Source organism: Rhamphochromis sp. 'chilingali', assembly GCF_963969265.1.
Source record: "Rhamphochromis sp. 'chilingali' genome assembly, chromosome: 14".
Classification (NCBI taxonomy): domain Eukaryota; kingdom Metazoa; phylum Chordata; class Actinopteri; order Cichliformes; family Cichlidae; genus Rhamphochromis; species Rhamphochromis sp. 'chilingali'.
In genome coordinates, this window is record NC_137941.1 from 34851712 (window position 1) to 34864116 (window position 12405).

General features: G+C 40.1%; 1 protein-coding gene and 1 long non-coding RNA gene across 2 annotated transcripts; one reads left to right on the forward strand and one right to left on the reverse strand.

Annotated features, from left to right (window-relative positions):
• Positions 1-2872: 2872 nt before the first annotated feature.
• LOC308410065 (uncharacterized protein) lies at positions 2873-4723 on the forward strand. Its single transcript, XM_080903154.1, has 2 exons — positions 2873-3270; positions 4157-4723. The coding sequence occupies exons 1-2, from the start codon at positions 3011-3013 to the stop codon at positions 4425-4427; spliced, it is 531 nt and encodes a 176-aa protein (XP_080759280.1). The 5' UTR covers positions 2873-3010; the 3' UTR covers positions 4428-4723.
• Positions 4724-4766: 43 nt separating this feature from the next.
• On the reverse strand, positions 4767-6368 carry LOC308410066. Its single transcript, XR_013974112.1, has 2 exons — positions 5866-6368; positions 4767-5031 (listed from the first exon to the last, which is right to left on the reverse strand). It is a non-coding gene; the product is annotated as an uncharacterized lncRNA (long non-coding RNA).
• Positions 6369-12405: the final 6037 nt, after the last annotated feature.

The following is a 12405-nucleotide window of genomic DNA, read 5'->3' on the forward strand; positions in this document are numbered from 1 at the left end:
ATGGTCTCAAGAAAATCAAACCTGTTTGAAATCCTGTCGGCCCTCGTCAGAGTGTCAACGCTGCCTCTCACACTGCACACGCGCAAACAGAAATGGAAGTAGAAAGATGGAGCAGCACGGCAGTGCGGTGTGAGATCTGGACACAAGTAATGGAGGCACAACTTGTAGAACTTTGGCAAGCTCATCCGAGCCTTTTCGATGTGGCCTCACAAATTTATCACGACCAAAACAACCGTGAAAAGAGTTGGATGGAAATTGCTGCTCAATCACAGCTGCCTGGTCAATGTTCTCCATTAGCAATTTAGCAAAGTTGATGGTGGTGGTGTGTATCTGAGTGAGTGAAAGACAGAGAGGGAGGGACAGATTTTGTGTTATAAGCTTCATGTTATGGACGCACAGTGTGAGCACTCAGGTCGCATCAGAGCATCAGGCCGTATAGTGTGAGACTCTGCATCGTGACCTACGAACTTCTAACCCCTGCGATTCAATCGTACAGTTTGAGCTGGAGCTGAATAACATGACTAAAAAAATTGCACAGTGTTTGCCCAGCTTTACCAGAAGAGGGTCACTGTGGTCATAAATGGATAGAGAAGAATTCTTGGGTAATCTACCCTCATGAAGGGAAATTTAAATGCTACAGTATTATGTATTTAAACACCATTTAACCAATACCCAAGTAATGCTCTGTGGGCTCTAAAGGACCAAAGGGTCTCAAAGAAAATATCCCCCAAATCATAACAGCACCGCCATCAGCCAGAATCATAGATACAAGGCAGGATGGATCTGTGCTTTCATGTTGAAATTATGACTGTGCTGCACCACTGAAATGATGGGCCAACTCATCTCCCGTGCAACATACACTGTAAAAAAAATCCGTAAAAATACAGTACAATCTACTGTATAAACGTGAAGGAATTTTCCGTATTAGTCATTTACAGGTATTTTTCTGTATTTCTCAACTACTGCAATGCATTGTGGGAAAAAGAACCTGAAAAGGAGGGAAAAGTAAGCGCAAGAGCAGCCATTAGGCTTCTTTCAGGCTTCATCTGGATTTTGGATTCTGAAGTTGGAGAAACTGCCTTCAAATTTCTGTGGTAAGTATTAAAACTCATGTTTCGTTTTATTAAAATAATGTTTTTCAAAAGACTCCGTGTTTTTATTTAGAAAGAATTGTTAATTTATTTGTTAACTGGTTTCGGCTGTCTCCAGACAAGTCAGGAATATTTTGCTGACTCATTTTTTAAAATAATTGTTATTTAGGTTTAACATGACTTAAGCTTTATTTTAATTAATGTTAAAATAATTTTTACTGTGATACCACCAGTTTTGCCCTTCAGTGGCTGAACCAGTTTTCATAAATATTATAGTTAGCTGTCTGTGTCTCTCTGGGTATTACACAGCTGTGACTGCTAACTAGCTAATTAGCGAAAGTCAGCGATGTGGATAACTGGGAAAGTGAGAACTTCATGGTTCTAGAAATTATTCTAGGACTCTAATAAGTACTGTATCAATACCTGTGTTTTACAGTTGGCTCTACTGTACACTTTAAAGGGTTTCAGGCAAAGTTACACTAACCCTAGTTTAAGCCTCAGACCTTCCTGGCTGACGCTAGCAAATGCTAATGTTAGCCTCTGATTTGGGCTGCTAAAGTAAAGACTTTTAGCTAGCTGACCAGCATAGATTATTTCGGTGGTTAACAGACTGTAGTGGTAAAATTATTGAAAGTATAGTTTCACCTCAGCACATTTACAATTACAGTATGTCTATTTTGTAGCACATAGAAATGTTTAGTTAATATTTACAGACAGACACATTTTCTCTGTAACTGTGTTTTTACTCCAACATTTGTTGAAAATGTAATTTATGAAATGCTGAGCAGCATTTCTTGTATGTGGAATATTTTTGTCACCCCACTGTGCTAATGTGATTAAATACTAAAAATTATTACTAAAAAAATTCAATAATAAATCAATAATAACTATTTCTTGATTGAACTATAATGTAAGCGCAGTGCTGGTGTGCAGGGGCTCTATATGCCTTGTCTATATCAAGCTTTTAGCCAAATATAAGCAGAGATATTTGTATCTTTCTTAAAAATCCAGATCCTTACAGATTATTTGAGAAATGGATCAACAGCTATCACTACTTGAAGCACTTTAAGTCCTGCAGTGGAAAAATATCCCTTATTTCACCTTTGATCACACACTTTGGTTTTCCAGTGCAGAGCAATGGCCAAGAAAAGGAAAGACTTCCCCGAGTGAAAAAAAAGATGAAGATACAAGCTGGTGATGATCCAGAGCAGCTGGTCTCAGGAAATGAAGAAAAACCCTGATCACCTTCTCTACAAACACAAGGTGAGTTTAATGTTGTGGTTGATTTAGTTTTTCAAGGTATGTATGTTACTTTAATTATAAACTGCTTTTGTTGCAACAGAATGGTGTTATGTGTATGCAACTCTACGTGAATTATAATCCTTTGTAGGGCTGCGTGATATGACCAAAGTCTCATATCCCAATATAAGACGTATCTCTTCTGATAACGATATATATCACAAAATAGTGCATTTTCTGTAAATTCTGTGATTCTCGGGCAACTCGACTTATGTGAAATGTTTTCAGTTGGGCGTCGTGTAGCTGGAGTCGAGTGTTTTGACCGATGCATGAAACTATACATTTTTAGACATGAGTTTAAATGGCCGCCATTTTCTTTCTGAGTATTTATTAGACGGCGTGCTGCAAGGAAAAGCCTGTTCTAACGTTTGAGTCTAACGGTGTGTTCACACCGAACGCGATGGACGCGAATAAAACGCCCCAAACGCCCTTAATTTGACGCGTGTACATTCGCGTCTCAACGCGTGTCCAAGAAAAATCCATCGCGCGTCAAAATATCATATTTTGACGCGCGTGAACCGGAAATGTGGGAGGAATGTGGGAGGGAGTTGTGCCAGACCGGTATCTTTGCAAGATGGCAGCTATCGAGCTAGCACTTGAAGAGAGAGTCTCCCTTCTCTATGTACTGTGGAGAGCAGAGCAGCAGCGTAAAAGACGTCCTCGCCGTACCTGGGTCCATCAGGTCCTCCAGAGGCATGAGCAGTTTGGTGAGTTTCACCACTTGCTCCAGGAGCTGCGCCTGGATGACGGCCGATTCCAGCGCTATCACCGTCGGCCAGTTTGAGGACCTGCTTTCCCTCGTCGGTCCCAGCATTGCCCGCCTAGACACCAACTACAGACGCTCAATCCCACCTGCAGAGCGCCTGTCCGTCTGCCTGAGGTTAGTAAAACTATTTAATACGGTAGTCCTTTATTGATATCTGTGCTAATATGCTAATCCATCCAGTTATACACTGCTAACATGGATGTGCTATGCTAACAGTGAATGCTGTCGGTGTTTACTGAAAGCAAACTGTGGTACAGAGACGACTCTTTATAATATTTCTAGTGATACTCAGAAGGTCTCATCAAGTCCCGATTTAATTCGATTTATGCTGTTATCAGTGTTTGAATGATAGCATGGCTGTGGTGTCACATCAATGTATGCGCTCGGTGTTTGCTGATATCAAACTGTAGCATTAGGACCACTGAGTTAACCTTTGTAGTGATACTCACTCCTTTTTATTTAGACCTGGTTTAATTCTGGGATAGTTGAATATTTGTATATAATCCCTGCAGCTGTCAGACTCTATAGCAGGGGTCACAGCCTTTATTAAAACAGAGTTAGATAAAACTGAACAGTTTGGTTCATCTCTAGTTACATGGTTCTATCTTGATAAGCTGTCTTATCACAGATTAATTTTTCAAAAATATTAATGATTTAAGCAAGGAAAGGGCTACATGTCAACATACAACTCTTTATTTCTATTAATGTCTTACTTCATTCCTACCTGATTGACATGTTTAGGAATTGTGAGTGATTGGCTCACTGTAGTGGCAAAAGTTGCTACCAATCAAATTATGATATGTTAAAGTTAAAACAAAACACAACTGTTTTAGATATTATCTAATATACATTTTGTAATTATCCTTATAATTACAAAAGGTTTTATGTAAGATTCATGTTTTGTGATTTAAATCTGACATCACAAAAGTATTTTGGAATTTGAATGATGTATTTTGTAACTGCAGTACACATAATACTGATTTTGAACAATTTTGTCCAGGTTCCTTGTCACCGGGGACTCCTTCAGGACCATCGCGTTCAGTTTCAGAGTCGGTGTGTCCACGGTGAGCCAGATCACCCCCCAGGCAGCGACGTCCATCTGGGACTGTCTAGTGGACGACTTCATGGCTGTGCCTTCACCTGGAGACTGGCGCTCCATCACAGAGGGATTCCAGGAGCGCTGGAACTTTCCTCTGTGCTGTGCAGCTCTGGATGGGAAGCACATCCAGACAAAGGCACCCCATATATCATATAGGAGACACACACATTGATATACACTAAATATTCATTTCATTTCTTTTTTGTGGTGCCCAAATTGATGCACCTGCTTGATTTTGTTTAAACAATTATTGCACACTTTCTGTAAATCCAGTAAACTTCTTTTCACTTCTCAAATATCACTGTGTGTGTCTCCTGTATGATATTTAACTGACATTTTTTATTGTAACAACCAACAATTTATACAGGAAAATAATGTCTATTAACAAGGTTGCCCAAACTTCTGCATCCCACTGTATCAGTATATTTTGTCATTAGTATAATATGAAATAAATTCTACATGTGTCAAGTCGTGTGCCAACATTTGCTGTGTAGTAGAACTGAGACATTAGTCATTATAAACATTTATTTGAAATAATATTAAAAGTCTCAAACAGAAAAACATTAAACATAAATATATAAAATATAAGAATTTACAGAGAGACAGGAATAAAAAGGACCAGCTGCTCTCCAGAGCAGGAACAAGGCTGAGGAGGAAATGCTCCATTGGAGACTGGTGTGGCCTCTTCAGGGACTCCAGGATGGCCAGCTCCACCGCCGATGGACCGTCCTGGGACCCGTCCCTCATCTGCCTCGGAGCCGTCCTCCTCTGTGGGCCTGTAAAACAGCACAAAACACAAAGAAATGAGAAGGCTGCTACTAGATTTTAATTTCAACATTGAAAAAAAAAAAAACAATAACAGGATATAATCAGATTGGTTGTAGATATTTAGTAAAGGTGATCACAAGGGAATCCCACCGACTAAAAAGGTATCAGTGCTTGCTGTACATATCTGTGGGTGCAGCAGCAGGAGCTCAGGGACTGGGGATGCTCTGCTGCAGAATCAGTTGGTTCTATCAATACAGTATTAAATGTTAACAGGTTGGATATAATAATCGTAGAGTAGACAGTGGTCCCTCATTTATTGCAGGGGTTCTCAGAATAACTAGCCCCTGGTCACAGTTCTCACAATTGATTCTCAAAGTGCAAACCTTTGTAGATTGCAAAACGTAAAAGTATTATTATGCCGCGGTTTGTCTTCATCTGCCCGCCACTTTCGTGCGCCTTTTTCCCTCACGGTGCAGGTGTCTATTTCCGAATGAGGCTCATAGTTATGGGTGTTTTTGTGCTGTTTTTTCTATTGGACGCGATGGTTATCAAAACCAAACGTGATAAATTTGGCAAGCGCAGGAGATTTGTCAATCAGGCTGCAGAATGCAATGCTGTACTGTGCAATAAAAAATCAGCGAAAAAGCAAAGCAGTGACGGATGAACAGCGGGACCACTGTGTGCTGTTTATTAATAAACAATAAAATATATTCCTAAATGATAACATGCATAAAAGCAGAACGGTATTTGTACGTCAGTGGGAAAATAGCGGTGGCTTGCTAGCTTTTGTGCGGCTTCCCCGGGTCAGTGAAAACTTTCAAAAGAGAAATGAATGAACTTACCAGGTTGCCCGATCTCTTCACATATCTTCCTCCAAGCTCGGTCCTTTTTATTCCTGTCTCGGTACTGAAAGCAGCTGGTGTTGTACAGCTCCGAGTTGTTTGCTACCGCATTGATTAGCCTTCCCCTCCATTGAAGTATGAAAGGCTTTGGCTGGATCTGCCCCTTTGACCTAGGTAACAGCCACGTCACCAGGCTCCTGATTGGTTGTCGCGGCGCGATTTGACGCTGGAGTTCAGATTTTTCCAACTCGAGCGGTAGACGCGAAACGCGCGTATGCACAAAGTGCAACACAAAAACTCACGCGCGTGGTTTTATTCGCGCGTCAAACGCGCCAGACGCGCTACACTGACGCGCGTTTCACGCGTTTTGGCGTTTTCGCGACGCAAATCTGCTTCCGAATTTTCGCGGGACCCGCAATCGCGCGTCATCGCGCCTTTCCATTGACTTTACATGTAAACCTGACGCTCTATTCGCGTCCATCGCGTTCGGTGTGAACACACCGTAACGGTGTGTTCAGTTGTATTCATGTGGCACCACTTAAACAGTCAACAAATTTTGACTCAAGTATGTTATATTGTAAGGTAAAGAGCCCAAAGAGTTAATCTCAGACAAATGTTCACACAAATGTGAATTACATTCACTTCATTAATGAAGTGAATGTAATTCAGTAATCAAAGGTGTTTGGCTATAACTGACTACATGTGTATACTGTATCATAAGTGGACAGAGATGGATGTAAACCACACCTTAACCATTTGGCTGAGGCAAAACTACCACAAGGCAGTGATTCTAACTAAAAGGTACTCTGGATATTATTAAATGTGAACATGTCGTTAAATATGACATTTTTTGTTTGTCAGGTGTCCTGTTTGAAGAAAACACTTGGTAGCCACTTGAATGAATGTAAATAAACACATTTACATGAGGGCAACCTGATTTCAAGGAAATAAAAATGCTCAAATTTGAAAGCTTGTGAGTTATTTTGTTCATGTATCAGCTGTTTAGTAGTTTTGTGACAAGATGGATGCTGTCATTAAATTTAAGTATAGTGTTTGAGTTAAGGAGAATAAAAGAATATTTAACATTAATTGTACCAATGTTGTTGTGTACGAAGCACAAATTAATTTAAGTTTTAATTTATGAATTTTTGAGTACATGGTGTACTAGGTTGTAATTGCATAGAAATGTACGTTTAAGGATATAAAGAACTATATTTAATGAGTTACAGTGAAAAGAAGTGCTTGGAAATAGTAAATTTCAATTTTTCTATTAACGGAAAATATCAGTTAATGATACAGAAAATATACTGTGAATAAACGGAATTTTCTGTTTTATAGCTGAAGGAAATGTCCGTAAATAGTACAGAGAGTATACTGTAAATCTACCGAATTTTCCGTTTTATCATTTACAGAAAGGTCCGTCAAACCTCCGTAAAGAAACAGAAAATGTACTGGCAGAAAATTACCAGGACATTTTCTGTTTTTCTACGGAATATTTTTTTACAGTGTATTTATTTTTACAGAAAACTGTAAAGACAGAAAAATGTCTGATTAATCAGTTCTTTCGGCGCGCGGGCCGTACGCTGCCTCTTCACCACTACACTACTTCTTCTAGTCTAGCGTCAGCTACCAATGCGTACAAGACCGAGCGCCCTCCTCTGGTGGAACTTATACAACAGTAAAACTGACATTACAGTGGCCCGCTAAAAGAAAGTGGCTACTATTTTCATGTCTCTGTCTTTAACATAGTGCCACAACTGTATCATCTGAACATTGTAGAAACCAAGACTCATCAGACCTCGTCCAAACCTGTCCACCTGGTTATTTGTTTATTTGTCGTCTCCTTCTCTGTCCTCTGGAATAAACAAGGCCAGCCGCTGAATATTTTTTCTTTTTCAGACCATTGATATGTGCACAACATGTTAAATTGTATACATATATGATACATATATTGTATACGAGGCAGAGAAAATGTGCAGGTGATTGTGTATATAAAGGTTTCACAGGCTGTGGAGGTGAACCTCACTCTGTGATGACATACACTGTCTATTTAACTGTCAGAAAACCTTTCCCCATCTTTGTACAATATAAACTTTAATTTGCAGCACACAAATGTACAGTACACACATTTTCACCCTGGCATCAGGTGTGATGGCGCATGGCAGCAGGTTGTCTACTTATTGTGAAGCAGCTTATGCAGGTGCCTCAGAGGTCTGAGAGGGTCAGGGGTGTGAGGCAAAGGGGACACTCATCCTTCCACTCCTTACAGCTTCTTACCCTGCACCTGTCTGCAATGTGGAGGTTTGCACAGGAACTTGAGCTGGGTCAGGAGGAGCAGTTAGCAGCTCCCAGGACACATTTTGGGTTGGTGGAATGTCCAGAGCATGTGTTGTGTGTCTGCATGTTTTTGAAGCCAGTTTGAAGTGTTAAAGCTAAACCTTTCCCGGTTGCTTTATACACTTGTGCTTATGTAGATACGACTTAACATACTACATAAGCACGGTGTCTATCTCAGTTATATGCAGTGTTGGTCAAGTTACTTGAAAAAAGTAATCAGTAACTAATTATGGATTACTTCCCCCGAAAAGTAATCCCATTACTTTACTGATTACTTATTTTCAAAAGTAATTAGTTTCTTAGTTACTTCTTACAAAATGATTTACAACCTGAATAGGTAATAAAACAATAGATCTTTCAGCCCAATTCTACTTTTTCTGCATAATCCATCATATAAAATGTAATCAAATGAAAAAGTCTCTTTTTGAAACTAGTTTTATTAGTTTTAATCTTTTAACTTTACGCATGAAGCAAACATTAAAATATATGCAGCATTCTCTGACTGGAAGAAATTTGTTTAACATTTAAACCTATTTTCTGCACATTCCAGCACATAAAATAAAATAGTTTTTTGTGTTTACACTCACTCTTTCAAATAAATGCACGTAAAACACAGCAGAAACTAAATAAAGTCAAAGACTCAGCGGTCCTGTTGCTCTATTTTCACCTGTATAGGAGGAGTGGGGCAGGCGGAGGTTTGCCCTGGTGCAGGTGTGTCGTAGCGGTCAGTGGAAGGATCTGGGAGTTTCACATTCTCGTGGCAGCGTACTGTCGGTGCTTGCTCAGACGTTTAGGGGTTTCTTTCGCTGTAAAAAGAAGTTTTCTTCCCACGTAGTGAGCAGCAGACGCTAATGTTTTTGTCACTTTTTACGGAATTTAGTAACGCAGCGTGCTTATGGGAAAGTAACAGTAATCTAATTACCTTTTTTGCAATAGTAATCCCTTACTTTACTCGTTACTTGAAAAAAATAATCGGATTACAGTAATGCGTTACTTGTATCTCTGGTTATATGTAAGAACCTGCTCTACAGATGCAGGAGGCCCTTTTGTTCAGATGCTTAGGTTTGAAACATAACATGACTATAAAGATACACAAAGCAACCAAAGGATATATGGATATGGATATTCTCACTGCATTTTCCTTTTCTGTTAAGTAATGGATTAGCTATGATATAATATACAGTGCTCCCTCGTTTATTGCGGGTGCTACATTCAAAAAATAACCCGCTAAGTGAATTTTTTTTTAAACAATTATTATATATAATTTAAGGCTGTAAAACCCCTCACTGCACACTTTATACACTTTTCTCAGACAGGCATTAACATTTTCACACTTTTCTCTCTTGTTTAAACTCTCTTTAAGTTCAAACCTTCGTAAAAGTCCAGTGTTATAGAATGAAACCAAAGATCAAAACCTGTTTTCAGTCCCAAACATTTATTTGAGAAATAAATATACAGTATATTTGTTTTCCTATAATTTATAATGACGGATTTTAGAACTAACGAATTTAAATTTAATGATCAACCTACGAGGTCGGATACATAAGAAATTATTAATAGTGACTCAGGAGTATTTCACAGTTCCTCTGACCACGCCTCTTCGTCCTGGCGTCGCTTCACTGTAGTGTCTTTTTTCACTGAAGGCCAAGGTGCCGGTGTCTTTTTACAAGATAAGAACATAGTTATGGGTAGTTGTTGGCGCTCTTTTTTCTTCTGGTCAAGTAGATTCTTATAAACAGACATGCCACCTTCGATTATGTTTGAGAACTGTAATGAACGAAACATCAAACATCTTGCGCAGCTAGCTGAAGTTCATTTGCCATTCTCACCATGGTTGCCAAGCGATCAAATGTTAGTCCATCCTCCTTGTCTATATCAACACTTGCGTCCTCTTCATCCTCTTCTCCCTCGTCCTCGCTTGTCAGCTTTGTCATCTCTGCCAGGTCTTCATCAGTCAGCGGTTGTGACTGCGTATCAATCAGGGCATTAATGTCATCAGGAGTCATATCATTAAAGCGATCTCCCCCAAGCAGTTTAGCCAGATTCACAGCTGTATCTACCGCAGAGTGATGGATCTCATCAAGAGAGCATTCGGTAGGGTTGTGCACTGCTTCAGGCCACAGTTTTTTCCAGCAGGCATTTAAAGTTTCAGTTTTCATCTCCTGAATGGCTCTCTGAGTATTTTTGAGACAGGGCGCAATGTTGCATTCACGCCAGTAGTCCTTTAGTGAGAAATCTTGATCCGACTCCATAGCCACAACAAGATGTTGCAGGGTGTTGTGCGTATAGAGAGCCTTGAAAGCAAGTATGCTACCTTGGTCCATGGGCTGAATCAGCGGTGTAGTATTTGGCTGCAGAAATTCAATTTGCACACCATCATATGACAAATCATCAGCGTGGCCTCCAGCGTTGTCTACGAGCAGAAGTTTAGTCCTTTTCCTCTCAAATAATGCTTGACCTCCGGGATGAAACACTCAATTCAGATTGAGGCTTTTTTCATCCAAGCCTTTGCTTTGCATCCAGTAAACAGGCAACGCATTCTTATTTTTGCTTTTTAGTGCTCTTGGATTTCTTGACCTATAAATAAGCCCCGGTTTTATCATAGAGCCTGCAGCATTTCCACACATAACCAGGGTCACGCAATCTTTTTGGGCCTTGAATCCTGGGGCTTTGGCTTCGTCCTGCATTATAAATGTGCGAGAGGGCATTCGTTTCCAAAATAAGCATGTCTCATCCATATTAAAAACTTGTTCAGGCTCATATCTCCTTTCCTCGATGATCGCTTTAAATTTGTTGTTGCTTCTGCTCCAGTGGTATCTGCAGAGGCGGCCTCTCCATGCAGTGAAACACTTTTAAGCCCAAAGTGTTTCTTAAATTTCTCAAACCAGCCCTTGCTGTCATTAAATGAGCTTGGTTCTGCGTAAAAAGCACTCATCAATGGCCTGGGCTCCGCATCATCCTGCTCCTCGCTGTCAGCAAAAGTTTCATAAAGCTTTTTAGCTTTACTGCAGATAATGTTGGTATCCAGCGTAATGTTCTTTTCCCTGCAGCCACTGATCCACAAAGCCAAAGCAGACTCCATCCTTACGATGGTCTTGTTGCGGAAAGTTACAACCCTTTTTGCATCCTCGTTGAAACTTGTTGCTGCTTTCGTCCTTATGTTATTTTCCTCCTTCTTTATGTAACGAACCGAAGATTAATTTCGTTACTACAGCCGCGTAACTTCTACCTTCCTTTAGCATGCAAGAAGTGTAACTTTTTGTTTGATGGTTAGCATCTTTCTCTGTCTTTTGGGTGGTACCGCAGATGCCTTTGGACTTATGGTACAGCACAGCAGAGTCACACTGCTAGCATCCAAGATTTATGTTACTTTGACAAGCTGTAATGTATGGGAGACATGGCACGGATGAGACTGGTTGAAAATGGTCTACAGCCGATCAGGACGCAGACCACAATGCACTGTTTAAAAAAAAAAAACGAAACAAAAAACAAAATACGCGAGGCCACGAAAAGTGAACAAATGTATTAGCTTTGGGTTAACTATGGGATTAGTACAGAATTAGCTAATAGATTAGCTATCTTCTACTACAAATATTAGGTATATCATTTAGCATTTCCATGACTCTTTTGGGTCCTTGAAGAAAAGGCAATGCTCTCTGATTGGTTAGAGAGACACAGGCTGACTTCTGGATATTTCTACATTACTGTTTGCACCAATCGCTTTGCACTATTAAGAAATGTGTGCTTGTAAAAAGGTCATTCAGCCTCGATATTCACGCTCTGTCCAACATGTATGAAGAATATGAACGGACGCTGTAGTGAAATGGAGAGCTAACCATCTGAATGTGTACTGTGGATTCAGCCTGACCACCTGTTAAAAGTAATGCACTAGCATGGCTAATGGTAGCATCATTGCATGGACCCCATCTCTATTAAAATCATGTTAGCTTACATATAGGGCTTTGGAGTTGACGTCACGCCGCAGTGCATTGTGGGGGCGCGGCACCATTTTAGCTGGCCACGAATCAAAACAAACACACTGTGTTGGAAGGAAGATTGCTACGAACCATACTTAAAAGCAGCTCAAAAGAAAAAGGACGTTATAGAGACAGATTGTGTCCGGATGGAAAGAGACGGTACTTGCAAAAAATAGCGTGCATCGGAAATGTGGACCCGTACGAAATACAGCAGTGGAGTAGAAAC